The following is a 22,895-nucleotide window of genomic DNA, read 5'->3' as shown; positions in this document are numbered from 1 at the left end:
CTGAGTTCAGGAGTCCTTGTCCTTTCATCAGGACTCACAGCATTCTTCTCGAAACGCGCAACAGGGTAAGTTGAGCTGATATCAATCTGTATCGTCCACTGGGTACAATAACGCTTAACGCCGTAATTCCGTAGTGATCAATTGTGCTGTTGACGCCACTTAGCCGCTGCATGCAGAAGTTAACCGAGTAAGTTAGAGAACTGATACCATAACGCCCTGACATGCCGGGAACTCTAGCTAAATGTGGTTCGTTCTCTGTTGAATGGCCTGGTAACCATTGAACTCTCTTCAAAATCGACATTTGAAGGAACCTGTAGTTTCAGCGGTCACCGATGCATTGGCTCATCCATCTCGCATGGGATATGATAGCAGTCTATTATACGGACACGAGGAGGTCTGAGAACCCACTTTCTGTTTGCTTAACTGCGTCTTTCGTTACCAATTATTGGAATATGCATTCGAAACAAGCAGACGGAAACGAGGGTTTTTCAAGCAGATGATAGTAATTTTGTGCTATTTCGTTGACCCAAATGCAACGCTGACTCCGAAGATGGATATAAGAGTAACATAGATAAAAATATATCCTGTACTAGGCATATAGGTTATAATGAGACCACAACCCAAAATTCATTATAATAAGCGAAGTCATGATAACGTTTATTTTTCAGCGCAGACCTATGTCCTGGTAGGGCACAAAGCAAAATTCCTCAGCTGTCGGGCTAGCTCAATGACTTCATTTATCAGACCTTTTGATTTTTTGTCACGACTTCAACTTGGCAACTTAACATATCCATGCACTTACAGATCTTTACTTACAAATCACGAACTCCGATATAACTCGTTGTGTGATGCCGTGTAGTTTTTAACGAGCTACCCCCACATTCCGCGAATAGCGTGAACGCTACACCATCTGCCCCACACCTCACTTCGGCAAAAGGCCAAATTAGTTAGACAGGAATCAGTCCAAGACCTGCGGTTTATGGCCTATATACCCCGCGGCGAGCCAAAGTCTCGTATGTATATTGTAGGCCCTCTTCATCGTCTCCGTTGTTTTTATCATTTTAAAAGGAAAATCCACATACCAAGCACATGGCAATGTTTAGATACCTCACATGATGATAGAGATGATGACGAGAACGACCAGCAAATCGCAATTGCAAATTCTTAATTGAAATGAGCTTACTTGTACTTCTAGTCTTCTTAGCCGTCTCTCAATCACAGTATTCGCCTAGCTTTATCTAGGAATGGTCACTGAAAGCTTTCGTTGTTTTAAATAGAATCTTGTGAAGTTAAGTTGAACTGCAGTGCCTCCGAAATGAGGTCGAGATGCCGACTGGACGAAAGTTAACTGACAGTTAGACCCACAGGCCGATGAGCCGCCGCTGCCACCGCCATTGCGTTTTGCACGCACAAGTTGAACGAAACTTGAACCGTCCATTTGTACGTATGTCACCGACGGTCTTCGCGTCTCTTTCTTTCTGGCCCTCATCTACATTATGGTGGGTGACGGGTTGCTTCCGTATAGGCTCCCCGTGCTGCGGGTCATCAGTTGAGTCAGCTCATAAACAGCAGACTTGTCGGCGATATGGGGCGTCAGAAAGCTACCCTCGATGATGGCAACAGGATTTTCTTTCACTGGTGTCACCATTGGAACTCAGTCGGACTTTGTGAGGGACTGCGACAGTGAAAAGACATCAGTGTGGCTGGAGTAGGTTACTCTGCGTTTTACAACGATGACCACTGGAATGCTTGGAATGGGGTCAGCCCAAAGCCCCAAGAGAAGATGGTAAAACGTCGTTTGTCGCTGTCGTTAGAAGGGCGACAGGCACCGAGAATGAGCTTGTGCGAGAAGATCTCACGCCCAGCGCTATCTTTCTTGTGGGCGGTAATAACAGGCAGAGTCCACTGACGCTGGTTGTGGACGCGGGACAGGGCACTGTCAAGCTGACAGTGCTAAACGCGAAATTCGGCCTAATTGGAGCACACAGGGTTCGCCCGAGAATGAGGAAGAGAAGGAAAGCCAAACGACAGCGAGGGTGAGGACCTGTCATTAGCGTATTAGCAGAAAGCAGTAAATAGGTCCCTCGCAGGGTTTGGCAGCGCTACTAGCCTGACCATCACCTCCACATTGAGTGGAAAATTACTAATAATCAATACTTGTGTTTTGTACGGGGTGAGTAGGAAGAAGATGTGGGATATGGTGGTTAATCCTCATGAATTAGAGCAAGGGATTAAATGACGAGGCAAAATAAAGAATGCAACAATGTCTGTTGTCCATTCGTATCAACGCACATAGAAAAAAACGTAAATTTGGGTGTTATAAGCGATAAATGCAAGTTTTATATCGAATGGTCTGATTATTTCTAACTTAAGATTGCAAAATACTAACGAGTCTGCAGAAGTTCAACTCCAACGCAACTATCGCACAATGTAAATCGATCTGTCTAAGTGGTCTAGAATGAAGCTTAATGGAAGTTAACAAAGCAAATGCTCTACTTAGCTACATATCAATCGCGGAGATCATGAAGCATCACATTTATCTATTCCAACTTCATCTGATAACTATCTAACTAGCTTCGTTATTAGTTACTATAACATCAGCTGTCAGCCAGCTTGAGATCTTCACAACGCTCATTCGAAGTCATTATGCCCTTAACTTATTACATTTATCTATTTATATGTACCTCGGTAAGTGAGTGTGTTAATTATGTTATACGGAATGCATTGAGGCATTAATCGTTCACCATAAAACGACATATTACATCTCATCGATCCTTATGGTCTGCAGAAACTGTACGGCATCAAGCGAACGGTGCCATTGCAACAAGTCAAGCACGATTTGGTTCACTAATAACATTTGTGCTTTGACACGATCATAGAACTTTATTGAGGTTTATTCCAAAAACAGCGGCGCAGTGTTTCATTAACGCTAAGTCATTCGCTTACCGACTAACGATTGTCACGGTGAAACGAGCTATAGAAACATGGACGACAATTGAGAAGGACTAGCTAGAGCAAAGGCATCGTGTAACTTAAAAAGTTCACAATGCCACTAAGGCATTCGTACACGGACATCGTTAGCTACACTTCCATGGAATACTATAAGCGATATGAGGAGTATATAAGTCACCGGTGATACGATGACCCCGCGGAACAACTACTGGAAAGGGTGCGCGAAGCAAGAAAGAACGATCGCGCATCTTCCGCTTGGCATTTCGAAGAGGCATCAAACGCAGTGGACAGAGAGGCTTGCCCCTAGCAGAGTGCCAGACTGCATTTGAATGGCCGATAGCAAACAAGCATGTCGACCCATTGGTGCGCCTCGTCAATGGTGCTCAACAGAAAGGCCGGTGACTGGCGCTTTTGTCGCGTTCTTTCAGAACGTTTTTTTCTTATAAGACTGAGGGGCAGCGAGAACATGAATGCGGATACGGTGTCAGGCCTTGTGTACCCTGCATTTAGTCTCTTGACATGATCTCAGTCTATTCCTCCTTCTGGTTCCCGTAGCTATAGCTACAGCTGCGGGTGCTTCTACGAGCGGATGGAGGAGTAGCAAAATGGCACCGCCACTGAGTTTAGAGCAGCAGAAATAAATAGGTCCTAGAGGCGACGCGTTCTAGAGGCATTTAGAGGCGTCATCGTTCTGCGTTCATATAGAGCAGCACGGTGACCCGTTCCTGGTCTTTTTCTCCCGACACATTTCCTCGCTAAAGAGACCTGGAAATGGCGAGACCAGCTGACAGGCCGGATCTTGGCGTATATCATTGCATATTTTCCACTCGAATAGATACTGCGATTAAATTTAAGGAGAGTATGAAACAGCCGAGAAGTGACAAAGTTTTGTCGAGACTGAAAAGCTGCTCGTAACAACAGCCTTTCTCGCAGAGGGTACTCGTATTCTGCGTTATCTTATCTTCCCTATTAAACTCAAGATATAGCAATAATAGTGAGTTATGAATCGCTTGTCAACTCGAGGTGACTGATCAAAATAATGAACACTACGTGCAACACTACATTGCAATTAGGACAAGTTGTCAGAAGTCGACTTCAAAGAAAGCGGCATAACCTACAATAAGATATCGTCTGATCTTTAGCTATACTCAGGAGCGGGATCGCATATTAGAGAAAAGTACAAAACTACAAGAGCATTATTTGAATTCGTTGATGGAACCGCCGGTTTTCTCGCACAAATCGAATCGTGTGCGGTTATGGTATAAATTTCATAGGATAATTCGCTTGATTCATCATCTGAGGTTATCTGAATATTATCATCATCTGAAAATCATCTGAGGTTAGTTAAAGGAAAACATCGACTTCCCTGAGCGTCCAATGTTACTGATTAACTACGCGTGCCTCTAGAGCTGTCCTAGATAATCTATCTGTTCTTTTAGTCACCGTGAGCTAGCCGACGACTTAGCCGCACCAGTGGCAGAAGGTACTGCGTTCGAAAAGCCAACGAAATCTTTTGTGAAAGCGACATAAGACACTCTAAAACGTTCTTAATTTCAAGCAGAATCTGCTCGTTTATTGGTCCGAGGCACTCGTTATGGCCTTACACCTCTACTTATAAGCACACTGAAGTAAAAGGAGAGGCAAATTTAATGGCGGAAGGTTTTGCGTGAATGGGTGTATTAATACATAGCATGCTCTGAAATCTGATAGGAACTCGAAATGATTTTGGTCGTTCACAGTATTCTATGATGATAAACATGTCGTAAGGACGTGTCTAATAGAAGAGCCGATCATGATATGCAAGCACGCATCTGTCCCTTTTTGGTTTTTCGTAACTACTGCTACAGAATTTGAGTTTTTATTTGTTTCAGGTTTAGGTTTAGCAAGTTATGTAACTCAGTTAACAGTTCGAAAGATTACAGCGAACTTGTGTAATTTGCAGACTCGACTTGTGTATTCATTTAGTGGCATTATACTACGGGGCAACGGGCACTGCTTGTCAATTGAGCCCCGTTGACAGTTTGCATTAATGATCGAATAACGCGGGGCCGACGGAACGAGCCCGGGAGAGCGTTAATGAAAACAAGCTACAACAGTGATTGACCATGAAGAAATCGTGTCATCGAGTATAGACAGGGGTACATGTACTGACGTAATAGATACGCACGAACATGTATGTCCTTTAATCAAATCCCAAAGCAATGTCAAGGGGAGCATGTGTGCTCTCAACATGCAGGTGACGCGTGTTCAGTTCACTATCGAGGGCAAACAGTGAAAAATCAGTGCCGTCATTGCACTAGTGCCGTCATTGCACTAGTGGCGCCATTGCACTAGTGGCGCCATCTAGCGATAGTAAAGAAATGGCTGAGCCTCCTGTATTAGGAGGAGGATAATCAGTGCGTGAGTTGTTTTGGAATTTTGAATCTTTAAGACTCTCCATTAGCTGTTCTCTCATAGCTGGTCTTGTCTAGCGTGCTCGTATCTGCATGCAACATCATAGACATTGGATCGCTTGTCTTGTAGTTTGATTTGAGGCAACTGCTGTCATACCTTGTCTCCTTGGACGCTTTTGAACGAAAACACGCGACTACTATATTATAATAACATATTAGAATATTAACAGCTTACCGCCAGCTATATACCAAATGGAACAAGAGTTCATCGCAGGAGTATTTGACCATTAGCCCAAACTGCTATAGAAAAAATCCATCTACAACAGCAAAAAACCTGGCGTATGATTAAAGGATAAAAACTAACAACGTATCTGTTATCCCCGTTACTAATACGATCGATTCAACAATATGGTCCATAGAAACAATTGGAAAAAATCTGTACTTAACTTTGTCATGTGTGACATCACTAACTTAAACAAAAATAGCTGAAAACATAGTTAGAAAATTGCATATATCCGTAATCGGATATATTACCATCAGCATTTGTCGAGCAGATAGGCCCTATCCAAGATCCGTTTACGCAGGAGATCTTGCACATACGCTGTTGACCATCGCTAAGAAGCCCAGCAAATAGGATGTCGTTGACCCGATCAAATGTGGCCTCGTCGCCTGGCTGTGTGGTATCGTTAAAACGAAGCGATGGCGTTGGACACCAACCTGTATTACAGGAAAACAAGAATAACCCCTTGAATATATTAAGTGTTTTACTATAAGGAGAAAAAAAATTTGATACATGTTTTATCTAAGAGAAGTGTTTTTATTTATACGTTTACTTTTATTGTTTTAGTTAACAGTTAGTTGGTTTGTTGACAGTTGTTAGTCAACAACTTGCCAATTTAGGCACAGGCAATTTCCAATGTAAGCATTAGGAGAACTTGTAGGACAACAAAAGGGACACACCGAACGAAGGTCTGTTCGGGGCTGTCTGTGTTCAGAGGCCATTTCATGCTATTACTAAAAACAAAATTTACTGAACTCGTCCAAACAGTTAGTGTCGTTTCATTAGTAGTGGTTGTTTAAAAATAATAAATCAATTATATTTGTTTGTCTAGAGAGGATTATATAGACCGTTTTTATTTGCAATTTCAGATACTTACATTTTCTTTGTTTGTAAATATTATATAATTAGAAGAAGTAGCAATGATTAAAAGAAACTATAATAATATTGATGAATATTTATCGCTACTTGTATTATATTTCTCGATAGCATTGACAGATCGAATGGACATTTTTGGGATGAACAAGTGTTCCACATCGCAATCGAGCGAAACGAAGGATTATATAATTAATAAACGTAAATATGAGAATCCTCAGCCCAACACTGTGACCGATACTTATTAATTATTTTCACTAAAAATGAATAAAATCCTACTGAATAGCATACTCCATAGTTCAATATCGGTTACATTGAAATGTAACTGTCGTGCGGCGGAAGAGAACCGATATTAGCATCTACCTAAACTTTTTTAGGTATCGGTGTTGCATAACGCCGAGAAGAATCTATCGGTGTACGGCGAAAACTATCTGGAAGACAATCTGTTTCCATGGAAATACAACCGTTGCTGGTCAGACCTAGAAATCTCCATGCGTATTGCCCCGGGAAGCTTTGAGTTCCTTGCTAACGTTCTAAGCGATGTACGAGCATTTCTACGTGTTCGACATATTCTTTCTCTCGCTTTCACAGTACAGTTAGTTTGTAGATGTTTCCAGTAACAGGCAAATTGTTCGGCCCTGCTAACAAGGCTGACGCCCGGGTTTTTAGTCTTACCTTAGAATAGATGCAACTACCGCAGGTACAGCTAGCTTATGGCTATCTGCATAGCTGAACAATGTGGCAGCCGAATTGCTGAGCCTCTTTGTCAGACACAACGTACACTTCCCCCCTCCCGGGTCGCCCCAGCCCTGCTACACACATTTGCCTTCAACCACATATAAAGCCTATTCGAGTATCCGTAGATACTGACCCATGCAGAGAACGCAGTGGGCAAGCAGGCAGACGGAGACCCCGGCCGGACCCGCCAAGGAACACGCCATGATTTTACGAAATATTTCCCCGGAGACTAATCCACCGGGTTTAGCTGGCCCGTGGCCAGCAGGTTCGCAGGTCCTGATGCATCATCGTTAGCCTGTTTCCGACTGACCCAGGGCATTCTGGTCCTGGCGACCCGGTAGCCCATTGAACGAAGGCGAAATAGAACGCATACTATAGCCGGTATATACTATCGCTCTCGGCGAGGCTTCCGCTTGATTACGGTTCTCTGGCGAGCCATTGAAGGTGCGAGGTACTGACGCTGTGGGACGACAAGAAAAACGACGAACGGCCATGCTGGCAAGGCAAATGTCCTTAGTCAATAGAACAGAAGATATGAGCTGTTTTGTGATGGCAAACATCGCGAAGGCGGCCACCATTTCGTTGCGGAGTTGCTATGCGTCGGCGGTCCAGGAAGCTGGGTAGGGAGGTAGAATCTGCGGGCTTGTAGCGTCTGGAATCGTTTCGAGGGCAAAAGTGAGACCTGTCATGCCCACACCACCATTGAGAAGTCATGCCTATCCAAAATAGACGGCGACGATGGGGCTAGACCTCTCACCTATGAGCGCAAGGCCGCTGGCGTGGCTCGTGTCGCATGTCCTGTCGAGGTTATGTCGCCTCTCGGTTTGGGAGTACCCTTGAAACCGTGCAGTCTAGGAATTGATGCAGATCGTATCTCATATCGCAAAACGAACAAAACGTCCTGCTCGCCCAAGCCCTTAGTCTGTGGAGGAATGCGTTCATTGACGTTTATGCAATGGTATGCTGAAAAAGTAAACGATCAAACAGGTGGGTCTACTTAAGGTGCTCATTCAAAAAGAAACTAACACTATTGACGCTGCGGACTATTTTGGCCCTAGGCCCTTGTTCTGCAAATTGAAGTATTTTGCAAGGCTTTTCTAACGACCCTATTCGATGAAACAGTTGAGTTATGGTCACCTAAATACTTATGAGAAGAGCTGAGGCTTACTGTAAACTGGGGTGTTCACCAAGGTATTGCCGAAACACACAGAGACTTTGCATAGACACATTGGGGTTGGAACTGGGAATGCTCGAGTCTTACCCTAAAGATGTAAATTAAATACATCCTGGACCAGTTTTCAGTATATGTATATATACTATTATCCGGGTGCTTTCAATGTTATTAGAGTTACTTCTGACTAACTAGAAATCCATCTACGATGCTCATCTCATTGTAGGCTGCCACCGGGGCATTGAACGTTCGCTCTAACACGCAAATCTTCGAAACACGATGAAAACGATTCTCAACGAAAGTTTTTGGGCGTCTAATTATATCGAATGGGTATTTAAATTCACTAACATCGTATATCCACATGAATATCCAAGGTTCAAGCAGTGTTTCAAAGCTACGAACATACACGTGTTTATAGATGATATAATTTAGTGAAATATTGCCAGACGCTGTTTGCGAATATTCCAGAAAACCTTTAATATTTGCAAGTTTATTTCTCATAACAGGAGCTCGGTCCTTTTTTTTGTACTTGGTCGTATTTTTCATAACAACATCTCGCCGAAGGCGCACGTTTCTGAAAAACTGCATGCCCCTTCAGCGCACTGCAATTAAGCTCGAACGAAAATGTCTTCTAGGAAATCACAAGCGCTATCCTATTCATGCATAAAATAACTTTAAATTAATGTCGGAACCCTTAGTTAAAGTATGTTAAGCACAAGCAGGAAACAAAACTTGGATAGGTCACACACAGGTAATGAAGAATGGACGAAATCGCCGCAAGTACTAATAGGTAGGCAAAGTTCTAGGGCGGCGAAACTGTACGGTTCGGCAATGTGATGTTATTAAGAAGAGACGCATTATTAATTGTGAGTTCTCATCAAAAGCACGGGTCGCAACATAAAGCTTACTGACTTCCAGACGCCGGCGTTTTCCGTTTCGGATAGACCAGCGAAAAATCCTACGCTGAAAGACCGCCTGCTGTCGGTTGAACATTCCATTCGCAGATAAATAGGTTTAATTCTAATGATCTCTTTTCGTATTGCATGTCAAGACCCGTACTGTTTCTCTGGTTCGTTGCGGCTCGTTGACCACTTCAGCTGTCGTCACGAATGTTCCTGATGATTGACGGCCTGTTCAACAACGTTCCGCATACCACGTTTTCATGTTTCGCACGGCCATCGTCGTCCATTCCGCTACCATCGCCTCTGTCTACGACCTTGCAAAAGATCGCATTCATCACCGTAAGTCATTTTGTCCTCATAACTCGCGAACTCGTCGTTGCTTGACATAATAGCTCGGTCTGCTGCCTTATAGAAGGTCGCAGCTTTGAAAGAAGAGCTTCTTCACTGCACTACAGGATTAAAACAATTACAGGGTTTAGTCACTTTTTACAAATTGCAACATGTAAAACTTACTGAACTACAGGTCTTTTTCCGAAAAATCTCGGGATTCTACGTTATCTCACGCCGTGCTCCGCTACCCTCGACCATCTCTGCCCGTTCCGCTGTGCTTCGCGTCTCGGGCAAAGACGTCTTTTGTTGCTGAATGCATCGCTTAGTGATTTGCACAAGCGGTTTCCGCACTAAACGACCCCAAATAAGGATATGGGACGGGCCGCTGTGAACCGTGTCTGCCGACTTATATCGTGCGGTGGGCGTAGCATAGAAAGTAAGGCTTAAGAGCAGCGACAAATAAATGGCGCGCAGACGATGTCTTCGTTGTCATCTATGGCGCACGCAAAAATGTTAGTGAGCCATGTTTCTTTTTCTGTTGAAAGCGAGGGAGGAATGAGCGCCCGGGGTCACAAAGGCCAAAGGAGTGCGATTTGTTTCAGAAAGAAACAGAGCGACGAGGTGGTAGCTTTACCCCTAGGGCTTGAAGGAAATTTAGGTGCCCTGTAGTTTTGGATAGTAGCGGCTAAGCAGCCGAATAACTTAGCCTTCCTGGCCGAAACAAAGGACAATTAAAAGGAGAACTAGAAGAAAATAAGGAAGATCCGCGCAAAACTAGCCTAGCGCTCAAGATCTTATGTTGTGATTACATTCCTCATATTGCACGACGATAAGGCCGAGCAGCGATGAGATCCCAACCGCTACTGGTAACGAATAAAATGATAGGACGCCGCCCTCCGCGAGGTTGCAGATCTATAGCGGTGTCATTGATTCTCATTTACCTTTCTCAAGTACATGCACACCGAAGCTTCTAGTAACTGCACACAATCATGCAGGAAATGGTTATGAAGACACGTGCAAGAACCGATGCCAAAACTTTAATACGCGAGAGAAAAAATAGTGCCGCGTATGTACACGAACGGTTTCACAAATATGGTAAAAACGCATAGGTACGCGAGAAAATGTAGCGTTCGGGGGCGGAGGGGGCGGGATAGAAAGACAAAGTGTGTAACCAACTTTTACTTGTCTACTGGATACAAGTATAATGAAACACTTTCTATGTGCGCTTTAGGATACGAATATATAACATGGTGGTCGTCTATCTCTTCGAAAACGAGCAGTAACGTCTTTAAGGTATCCCTTTGGCAGAAGCAAAAGTTTTGTTGCTTTTCAGTTTTTCTCTTTAATAAAAGTTGTGGGTAGATATAGTGTGTCGCCGCCGTGGCCTTATCGCGGTATTTCGCTGACTCAATTTTCAAAAGCCTGTAAGCCCCTCTCAGTCTGGAAATAAGAATGGCTGCGAAGATTACGGAGCTAGCTAGTTGTTTATCATTGTGGGCGGGCTTCTCGAGCACCATCTGTACGACCAAAGTTTCCAGTACGTACAATACTACGTGAACACTATTTCCTTTTTTGCACGTTTCGTAAATTATAACTAGTCCTATCCAACCTAAATTAATAAGCCTTCGTCCGTAATGAGTAATTAATATTTTAATTTGAAAATACACGAGGAAATCGATGATCGGACATTTGTTATTATTTTCTCAGTTGTTCTACGAGTTGCCCGTACTCAGGCATAATAGGCCCATGCCTATACAATAAGCTGGCATTTACTTACAGTTAAAGAAAGCCTGTCATCATATAGCTATAAATAAATAGGGCTGTATCATTACATTGTATATGCTGCAATACAAAACGTATTTATTAGATTTGTTTCCTTATTACTTTGAACTCTACGAAGCTAGACAGTCCGTACTCCTAAATTATTATTTGTGTTAAGGTATGTGATATCATGTATATCGGCTCCATGAATGTCAACATTATTATCTACGTCGATATATTTCGACTAAATTATATAAAACTATATACCATGTTCTTGTGTTTTACCTAAGGTATTCAAGCCTATTTGAAACGGTTAGCTCCCATCAAAAAATGAGGTGTGCCCACACATTAAATTCCCATAATTTATCTGGCAAACACGTTACCCTCTGCTTTATCACAAAGACATACCAAACTACATTTTTAGCCTATTTATGTAGCCATTACGGTTGCAGCTCACGCTAACTTAAAGATGGATATTTTAAAATATAAAAATGATTTGTACTATCTCGTTGTATATATATCTGTCACACCACACAAACTAATAATTACATGGAGTTTCAAATTTTTGGCTGTGAAAGTTAGAAGGCTGCGCTTCGAACGAAGCCGATTTCGCTTGAAACCCACCGATTTCTCAATGAGTGCCTTTTTACTCCTTTGCTTATGTTCAACATCCTTCATTTTCGACAATCGAAACATCTAATACCGCTGAGCCGGCGCGGCTGCCCTGGACGCTTATGTCAGGGCAGACCTCAGTGTAACGGACGCATGAAGACCCGTCAGATGATAAACCAACTAACCGTTTCGTCGATCGTTACACGGATGACTTGGACAGGTAAGAGTGCCCCGTAAGGTGTCGTGTGTTGCCGAAGGACAAAAAATGGGACAGTAGTGAAAATTCCATCTTATTTTGAATAACAATTTATCTAAGTTAGTGGTTTTTCGAGTGCGGAAGCAGATGTTATAACGATGGCGAATCTGATAAAAACGATTCGACTTCAGATCAGTTCGCCTCCTTCGGTTTGCTCTCCCCATTGTGCTCTAGGAAGATCCGGTGCTACTAGACAAAACGAAAGCACACGGACTGCTCTTTTTCCTGTACTGGTTCGTTCTGTATTACAGCTCAAGCACCACGGCAAAAGGCAAAGAACACACACAGAGAGAGAAAGTGAGAGGGGGGGGGGGGGACCAAAAAGCTCATCTAGGAAGTCCAATACATTAAGCGCACTTCTGCGCGCAAGTGTGTTTCTGGCACCTCCTTCACAGCTTTTTTTCTGACTCGTTATCTGTTCCGTGTGTTGGATGGTCATTATAGGTGTCACTTGTGCTCAGCCTGCAGTCTTTGGCTACGCCGTATGGTCTCCAATCGTCTTCTCCACTTAGCACACCGACTGTCTTCTAATGCCCGAAACGCAGGCCAATCTTGTCTATTTTTTTTCTCTCTCACTTGTTTGTTGTTGAACCTGCGCCAGCTGCATCCCTAACCATAGCAGCCTTTTCGAGTTTCTACCTAGAACTTTTTCACCGTATACGATAGCCATCTTTTTCAAACCGTTTATGATAGCCGTCTTTTCAAAATATAACTGCACCCACTAGCGATAATCCAGTTGACTAGCGTTTTCTTATGGATAAATCTTGTCAAAGTTTCGTATCGGTGACCCAAGTGGCGACTCGCACAATGGTCAGACACGTTTCAGGTATGCGGCAGTAATAACGAAGGAGGCGTCATAAACCGGGATCGAAAACGTGATTAGTGCAGCGAGCCGTAATTAAAAGCGCCGAAGCTGCTGCTAGCAGAAGCGCCAGTCTGTTAGTATCGTGTTGTTACCACCCAGCGCTGGATTGTGGCCATCTGATATCGGCCAAAAGAGATAGTAGTTTTCGGAGAAAGTGGGACATTAGTAGTGGCTGAACGGTCATGGGCTTTTGGGCCTATTTATGCGATAGTATGCGAGGCTCATAAAACACGAGAGCTGCATCTGTCCTACTCGTAGAAAACGTTATCCTTGCATCAGCTCGTCTTTATTATAGCTAACCGTCATATTAAGACATGATCAGAAAGCTTGTTGAGCCGGATTGGGTTGACAGAAGAAAACAGATAAACATTTCAGTGGTCATCGTTGGCCAAGTAAAATCGACGAGCAGGAATCGTACGGAATGGACTTTCATCCGCTGCCATCCTATCCGCAGGACGTAACACTAGAGGAGTCAACGCAGTCAGGGCCAAATGAGTGATGGCAGCCAGCCTAAAGGCAACGTTCCTATCTAGACGACCAGACAAGCAAGCTAGCTATATATCTTCATAAAAACGCTCGCTAGAATATACGTATACCCAAACAAAAGTTGCTGTGTGCGAAAGCATCATATATCTGCAAGTATACTCACACATACGATTAAAGCAGGGCAAAAGAGGAAAGTTCTAAAGAATAAGAAGCGGTAAGTTACACGATGATATGGATCGAGAGAGTAGTGCAAATACCGTGGACTACGCCAGTATTTGGACCCAAATAAATAGCACCCATCGGCGCAACCTTAATGACACAATAATTTAATAACCAAGCAACCAATATTACCAGAGCAAACTGTAAGAAAGCTTTTGATCATAGAAAAATGGAGGATTAGGTACACTCACCTTCCACCTTTCCATTCTCTGTTGTGAAGAACTCAACGTGAGCCTGCTTCAAGAGGAAGATTCGGAAAGAAAGAAAAAGTTCCAAGGAGAGTGTGCAGAGTTTGGGATGTCCTTTATGCAGCAGTCATTGTTACCAGTGAAAGAAGCAGCACTTCCGTAGTCTTAAAGGCTCACGTACATGGCCTTACAAGGTGTACCTCTTCTGCCCCAAAAACCCTTAGCTGACATCGATGGATGACGCTGCACCGCCATCCATTGAACATCTGTTTCGACAGCACGGACCGGCTTGAGATAACTGTTGTAAAAACACGACTTCCGCGTTGGTGAGAACCGTCGCGGTTACATACTGCCAGAAACCTTCGGCACACGTCGATAAGCAAAATGGAGCGGCGCGTGGTCGGTATGGAAAATCGCCGTCGGAAACTGCTGCTGAAGCCCACGATAAGTACATAGACCTCTTTCAAAGGCAATATTATTGTTGTCAAAAATATTGAAAAGCCGATCGGGATAACTGCACGAGTTCGGCAGTGATGAGAAAAAGGCGTGATATCGATTATAATTAACGGTAGAGGATGATCTTAGATTAATACCGCTTGTGTATAGTAGTTTCAGTAACACCAACTGATAACCATACTATAAGTTATACAGTCAACGAAGTTGTTTCGGCTCGCATCTTATTATAGTATATGTATGTAAATTTATGCTGCTAAAAGTTGCCTCAGTAACACTCTCATAAATGCGATGTAGAAAATAGGCATGCGTATCAGGGCGAGTACTTTTCATGTGAACCTAGACAAAAACAGAATATCAGAACCTTCCCGTGTAGTACTGCGAAAAAGTACCAGGGACAGTATTCTCTAACGATATATTTTCGGAGTTATTAAGGGAATGATATGGAGAAGCTGTCTTGATTCGAGTGGCTTACATATACAAGGGCGAGAAATGCCACGCAAAAAGTGTGATCCGAAGCAAAGGGAGAGGAACCGCTCAGCGTAGGATTATTATGATACGGAGGACGCAGTATATCGAAGCCCGTTCAATATCAGATGAATTAAGATCTCCTAGCATAGCTTTGTATTGTAAAATGTATTCAAATATAAACGATTACGAATTGGACAGCTCACGCGGTACGTCGAACGAAACACACATAGTGGAAAAATCCCTATGCGAAGAAGACCTCGTTGACTATAGGCTTTGCTCAGCGGATCTTGTACAATCAGCAATCTCGACAATGTTAGAACTAACGGAATTTTCCGATCACAGTTGTAAAATTCGTCCCTCTCTCCTTCTCCCTCTCCCTCTTCCTCTCTCTCTCTCTCTCTCTCTCTCTCTCTATATATATATATATATATATAGACAACAAACGCTAAACTAGACGTTGTTGTCTACATAAAGGACAAGGCTAAAGAATGCATTTGGCTTTCCCGGACTAGAGTGTAAAGAGGTCAATGGACTTTCTAATATATATCATTGACGGCTGTTTACACCTTCATCGGCGCCTCCAGAATTCCTATTCATAGAACTTATATTCAGTCTATTGATTAAAAGGGAGAAGAAAATGTTTATTGTATTTGATTTCAGAAACGCGTTTTCTGAGGGCTCTTTCTGATAGCAGTAACTTTCGAAGACCAAGAATAAACTTTACAACATACAATGCGTGCATCAAGATGATTATAATTACCCTTACTGCTAATCAGGAGCGCACCTTGAGCGCGCAGAACTAGCTGGAGCTTTCAAGGGCAACCGACGACTCATCTCCCACGGGCTTTCATTTCAAAGTGCTCTCTTGCAATCATTCACAAAACAAACATAAAATAATTTTAAGTTCTCTTCAAAAGCAATATATCAACAGTCGCCTGATTATTCGCTTCAACCAAATATCGTACTTTGTTTATCTTGCGTCACTGACGGTTCGCATTAAACTGGGACAAATTGTTCGACCTTAATGCTGTATGGAGGGTTAATTTAAGTGCTTATCGAGAGTTTACCTACCTCTAATATTGGCTGATAGCATTGAATTTATTAAATGGCCCTTGACAAAAAGAAATGTGGGGAACAGCTAGAAGAGGCCCGAACAATCAATCGCAATGGGTCAGGAGGTTGGGCCATCCAGAGGCTCACCCACTGTTTCAATGTGAAGCAGACATTCGTCAGTCGAAGCTTCGATTAGCTTGCTGCCCATAAGCGCAACTTACTCGACTTGACGTATTAAACGCCGGCGAACGCTGCAGCGTTTTGCCGCTACTGGTTTTGTGGAAAATAATCGGTAGAACGACGTAATGGGTTTCGACGAAGGGTGGAGAGGGAAATGCGATCGAATTTTGGGCGTAGCTACAGGCTAAGCATATTGTAGCGTAAGGTAGTAATGGTATCGCTGTGAATGATTAGGGCCAGCCAATAGCTACCCCTTTGATCATGCAATGGCGGGTGAGGAATTAATGGCAACAATCGGCAGAAATCTCACGTACAGGGGCAAGTTCTATTGAAATAACAAGGCGCAGCGCCAAACGCCTAAACGTTGCTGGTCATAGTTTCGAGGAGATATGTTGTATTGGCACAGAGGAGAGTCAGCGCAAGTTGTTGACTCACTGCTCTGGTGTCGAAGTAATTGTCTTTTTTTAGTATAACAATAACGCGATTGATATTTATCTGGATCATTTTTAGCGGTACGTTTCTTGTTTTCTGTAGAAGGGTTGCCTGACCAGTGTGTATCTACTTGTGCTTTTTCCTTGTGTAACCAACAAATGTGTTTGGACTTTAAAATATTATTCGTGGCCCTTCTGAAAGCACTGGAAACGCATTCCACTCACCCGTCGTTTTCTAGATCCGTCACGTCAAAGCTGTGTATTTATTTAGGAGAATTTAACTCACCATCATTCCGGTGCTATATGACCATACAGCAAGGCCGCTCCCACTTCTACCTTCGCCGAGGTATCTACACGCAGGTAAGCATTTCGCAGAGCGCATTATACGTACATGAGTTCGAATAACACATTGATGCATTGGACATAGAAAGGCCGGATTCGTGTGGGCCGGCTCAGACTTGGTCTCGCCGGGACTACTGTTTGCCAGTTTCAATTATTTTTATCTGCTCTATTTAGAATCGGTCCGGACCTTCGTTAAATACTATATAATGGTTATAATGTTATATAACAGGCGGTTGACGGAACTTCACGTGCATTACGTTTGCGCGGTTCAGAGTGAAGCCGAGTGAAGTACGTCACTGGCATCTATGTCCTATACAGAAGCAAAAACTGTGTATATCACGAAGAGTGTTATGGGTATAGGTGTCTAAACGATGTATCCGACTGTTTATGAGAAGCATGACGGTATACTACTTTCAAATGTACGAAGAGAACGTAACAAGGACTTCTTTCCAATAAGATTTGCTTTCAATTATAGCAATTATAGCATGCACACATATATAGATGTGATGCAAAGCATCCAATAATAATATTGGTAATGCAATAGTGAAACTAAAGTAGACTTGCAGAACAGTACCAGCCTCTCTTACACGGCCCCCGCGAACAATTAACTAACAACGAAACATATGTCGGGACATTCTTTTTTGATGACGGGACGATCATAACGCTTTCAACAACCTCTCTATCGTACTCGTTTTTTCCATATACCGCAAATTGAACCGTCGATTGCATAGAGCTTCAACAGTGACTCGCACAGTATAGAAAACGTGTTGAAAGTACATCACTTTACCTTATCGAAGAAGACTGTGTGAATCTATCCGTGGTGCTATGAAACAGGTCAAGCTGCTTAGCAATAATCCTTCGCTCGGAAGGTAACAATGACCATTATGGCGCCTGGAGGTCCTGGAGTCTGTTTGTACTGAGAACATACTGAGAACATATTTCATTTCATTGCGACTGGTATTACTTAATTGTTGTCTTTGTAATTATGCTTGTTAGGCTACAACATCAAAATTAGCTCCTATATTTGGAAGAAGATCGAAAAAACTCATTGTCTCGGCCTGGCCAGCTGAACATTGTGCCGGACTCAACTTGGCTTTAAAGTCCTTAACTAGTCTGTTTCAGTTTACCGCGCAGATGAATTTGGTCAGCGTAAATATCATCATACTCCCCATCAGTAACGTATTCGTAGGTGATTTCCATAGTGCCACGGGCATTACTGCTCGTCATGTTGGAAATGTCGTCACTGAGGAGTTTCGACCCCTTAAAGGCACAGAACAGTTATCTTGCCACAGAGCCTATGCCATACGCATTTTCCCTTGAGAGAAAGAAAGCGCAATGCAATTAACATAAAAATCAATCCAAATACTTCATCCATTACTTACTCCGTCTTAGTCACAATCAGTGTTGAGGCTTGCAGCTATTCCCGATCCGCTGACATACACATTACCAACCTACCTCCGTTCCGTCCTTTCGGTACTTTCTGTCGTAATCTTTTTTTTATGCAACTTCAAATTAAATTTCAAAGCGCTCAATAGTTTCCCAAAATATAGTCCTGTTGTTGTGACTTTTCTCAGAAAATACTTCCTTCTCCAAAAAGACCTATCCTTCACTAGTTGCTTGCAGTTTGTACTATCGCTACTTTCTATCGAGGCGCCACAAGGATCGTATGTATAAGTGAGCCGTTCATTACGTTAGTTCGAACCAAGGCGTTCTGCATATCTACTCGAAGAACCGGTCACAGCAGTAGCCTTAGAACTACATCAGCTTGCTACCGTGCCTAGCGCGACACACACGAAATTGCGTCAATGCTGACTTATGCTTCTGTGGTGATCTCTGTTATGATAAAGGCGAGATCGTCCTACAAGCCAATGTTGACGTCTTTCCTCGTCCGGCCGATGTTTTTGTGCCAGTAACCAATCGCTGCCCTGTTCCAGCTAGCGCTAGCGCATCTCCGAACGTCTTTGTGTATGGACGTAGGCAGGGTTTCCGCCCAAACTACATCTGAACAGGTAGCGGCACCCCGAGACGTACGTACTGACAGCTGCGTACGTTGCTATTGTGAACAAGGCTATTCGTGTTGAACTTAGCCATTTTGCCAACTTAGGCACGCGCTGCTTGCACAAATAGGGAATCGGCCTTCGCCGACGAAAAACAACACATGCAATTAGTCTCAGAACTTAAACTCGGCTTCCATTTTCTTCGATATTCGCGCCTTCGGATCCCTACGGTTGAATCTCTTCTATCTGAATTTTCGTCACAGTTTTTGTCGTTTTATTCCGGTTCGATTTCCATCGCGACGGTGATTGCAATTGCACACCGGTCATCTTTTTACAGTAATAGTTGTTGCCGTCACCGTTTTTGTCCTTATGGCTAGAATATTCGCTGGCATCTGTGTAGCCTCTCCAGCCCTATCGCTGTATCAATATAATGTTTTAAGGAAATTAGACATCCCTCAAAAACATCATACAGAGTTATTTGGAGCGCGTTACTTCAGTCTTAGAAGCAATAAAGCAAATGTTCTGGGCGTAGACGAGATAGAGATAAGTGCTTTCTTAATATATATATATATATATATATATATATATATAATTACCCTGGTATGTATATCGCGTATATTAGCGGTATTTTTAGTAAGTTAGTCTGATCTGCTTGATATTGGTTCACACCGTAAAATGAATACTAACCCTAGTTACACCGTCGTTCCTTGGGAACGGATCTGGATGGACGTGAAGGAATTAGATGGAAGTGAGCTTTCCTGGTTAGGCGACTGGCCGAATAATCCTATATTGTACAACCATAGGCTAAAAGGAATAGAAGTGAAACAACAGAAATAGTAACGATCTAACACAGGTAGAAATAGGCCAGGGGCTAAGGATATCGGGGCGTTTAGGTAGAGCAGGTTCGTGCGCCTATGAAAGCATCAGGACTGATTAGTCAAGGCCTACTGCAAAGGCCGACTAAATCTGCCTAGCTTGGCTGGAGGCGGTTTCGCTCGACCAAGGACGGATAGTAAGTTAGTCTCCTGTTGTTGCTGCTGCGGTTGCTGTAATGGACAAGGCCGCTTTTCCTATGCCTCCGAAAGGCGAATATCTTCTACCTTGACACAGGCAGATATATACAGACACGCAGATCCCCATATGCATATTGCCACGGGAATTGCGAGTACCAAAATTGGGGACCGGCTGTGACAAGAAATGGGCTTGCTGAGCACTAATATAATGATAAAATAAATAGTGATAAGTGGTTATTGCTGTTGCCAACGAAAGAAAAAATATAGCAATTACCGCAACCGTCACTACGGTCGCCCACTACCTTCCAGATGAAACCAAACATACGGCCACTCGGCGAATGAGGTCGCACTAAAAGATATGTTTCATTTCCTCTACAAATCGTTTAATGATTATGTTCGATGGTTGGTATAGAGAAACCGGGAACGCTACGTAGTTTGCGTATGAGTACATTTACGTGCCAAACTCACATCTGGCTGTCGATATTCTCCCCTACACCCCCCACCACGGACAGCTCACGTGTGTAGTACTGACCATCTGCTGAGCCATTGTTCTTGCTGCAGCGTCCTTTGTTGTTTTCTTTTTTGTAACGACGACTATGTCGGAATTAAATAATGGTAGAGTTGTAGAGCCTTCAGGGATACGTTTAAGAGTGAGGGAGTTTGCATTAAGGGAAAAAGTCGCATCGATTGTGCTCAAGCTGAGGCCGAAAGCTGCAACTTCGTCACCTTACCAACGCCAGCGAATGATAGCATAGCATGATATGGTGGAAGGCCCTGTTTTCATCGAGAATAATTTTTCTCAAAGGGCAACTACGGTGACGAAAAAAACTACAGGTACACGTATAGAAAGTATTTGCGATCTATGTACGTGTACGGTACGTCAATTCGTTTGCATGGTTAGCGTCTACACTTCCGTATGAACGAAAACTCGTCGAGGCGCTGTTGCATTTTTCTCCCCTGACAATAAAGTTGGCGAGGGTCTTGTCCCCAGCGTATTCCAATAGTCCGTCTGTTGGGTAGCCAACGCAGCAGACTAACAATAATTCGCGCTACCGCTACGAAAAGGGAAAAAGAGAAGATACCGAATCGAAGCTGGTGTTGCGTTTGTTAGGGGAATGGGGTTGAAATTTTGCTGCTTTGGGTGATAATAACTTATAGTAGCTCACGTACCGCTGGCAGCTTTGTGAACGTGATTATTTTCGTTATGAGCGATGTATAGGAATATTGTTCTGATGGCCTTTGCGTCAAGGAAAACTATTCCAATGAATAGGAGATGTATATTGTTTTTACTAAATCTAGGGCATCCCCGTACACGTGATGAACAAAAGCCTTTTTGTGTGAGAACAAAAAGATGGCAGTCTTTGACTGGCGCGCAGTTATTTTTACGTCGCATAATTCATATGATTATACGAGCAGGCCGCGCTACTGCAAAAAATATCAAATCTTAAACTGGATTTAGTTAGTTTCTCTGTCACAATCAACAGGCGCGCTACCGATTATTGAACAATCTATCTTAAAGCAAGTGATATTTTTTATAGTCCAAATCAGTATTCGTTGGATTCATAAGTTTAACTGAATAATATTATTGACAGTTTGCCTTGATACACTCGGTTTAGAGGTCGTTCGCGGTCTTAATAAATCTCAACAGAGCACGCTGTCTCGTATATGGCAAATGGTTTAGATCCATGTGCGCGTATCTAATACACGTAATACGACGCTATTTATTTTTAGCCTGTCGTCGTGCAAAGAACGTTCTAGTAATCTAAACTGTACGTGTTCTGATAACTGTACTTCTAGCAACTGGAGATAGGCGTGGTTATGTAGATATAATAAAGATGAAGCAGTTTCCGGTGATGTCGGCACCAGATACAATTTTTCGGAACGATGCCCCACGTTTAACAGAGTCGTGGACGACGGCAAAAAGGTTGCCCACCCAGAGAAACCGCATTTTTTTGTCAGGCCATCCAGGTCAACTAAGTGAACTAAATTGGGTCTGATGTGAGTCTCACTGACGAAACCGACATCCTTAACTTGTCCACCGAAGCGTCCAAGTAGTCCCGTGATCCCCATAGAGTCCTCTCCGCTGGCTGTTGCTCCCCGTCGCAGAGTTGACATAGTACATAAGCCCTCCACGGTTGTGGCGTTTAGGCAGCCCAACAACTCGTTCAGCTTTCGTCACGGACTTTTGCGGATCGATACCTCGTTTGCTTTACTTACTTTGTTGGTGTTCCTTCCCGTTGTCGTCGCTGTTCCAATTACCCGCGCCTAATCCAAAACTCGCCATAGATGACCTTTCGATCGATCGCCATCTCCCTACTTTAGGCCGCATCTTTGATTGTTTAATACACGATGTGCCGAGATGGAGTCTGACTTTTGAAGCCACGGTGCAAGCCTGGTAGGCCTATCTCCAGTAACATTTGTTTCATTCAATTAATATTTTTAGCTATTGTTCTATTGTAACTAACTCACGGAATAACTTATTTTTCTGTATAACATTAGGCACTCGCTCCTAGTAGAAGTCTAACCGGACTTGGTCTTGCTGGATTTATCTAGTGTTTTCTAACAAATCTATGAAACGACCTGGCAAGCAAACAACCAGCTATTAACCTATATAAATGAATATCGTTTTCTTCAACTTGTTATTTTTCTTCGATCGTATATATTTCTGATTAGTTACATCAAGTGAGAATTTTTACCACCACTGAGGTTTGAACCAGCCTGGCAGCATGCTTCTTAGATATGGCTACCATAGAAATGCACTTGAAGTCACCCAGTCTACGCTGCTTCCGTTATCTACTACCCGCAAGCCTGCGTAGATCAGATGTTGTCAGGGTAGTTACCTATAATGCTGTAGTATTAATAATGTGGTACATAATGGAACTACAGCTGCCTGCTGGTAGTTTCTTGGCTTAGTCGGTTCGAAACGATC

The 22,895-nt window shown here is 43.2% G+C and overlaps 1 protein-coding gene across 2 annotated transcripts in view; it reads right to left on the bottom strand.

Moving 5' to 3' along the window:
• Positions 1 to 22,895, bottom strand: part of hig (locomotion-related protein hikaru genki) — a 100,945-nt gene that overhangs the window by 53,546 nt on the left and 24,504 nt on the right. The window contains exon 2 of one of the 2 annotated variants that reach the window (XM_022830193.2): positions 5,880 to 6,062. The exons of the other annotated variant lie outside the window; for it this stretch is intronic. Coding sequence (XP_022685928.1) covers positions 5,880 to 6,062 — 183 coding nt within the window. The remainder of the gene's footprint in view (positions 1 to 5,879; positions 6,063 to 22,895) is intronic. 2 annotated transcript variants of the gene reach the window in all.

Source organism: Varroa jacobsoni, unplaced genomic scaffold, assembly GCF_002532875.2.
Source record: "Varroa jacobsoni isolate VJ856 unplaced genomic scaffold, vjacob_1.0 scaffold_257, whole genome shotgun sequence".
NCBI classification, from domain to species: Eukaryota; Metazoa; Arthropoda; class Arachnida; order Mesostigmata; family Varroidae; genus Varroa; species Varroa jacobsoni.
Note: the sequence above shows the minus strand (reverse complement) of the source record. Positions and strands in the feature narration are given on the sequence as shown.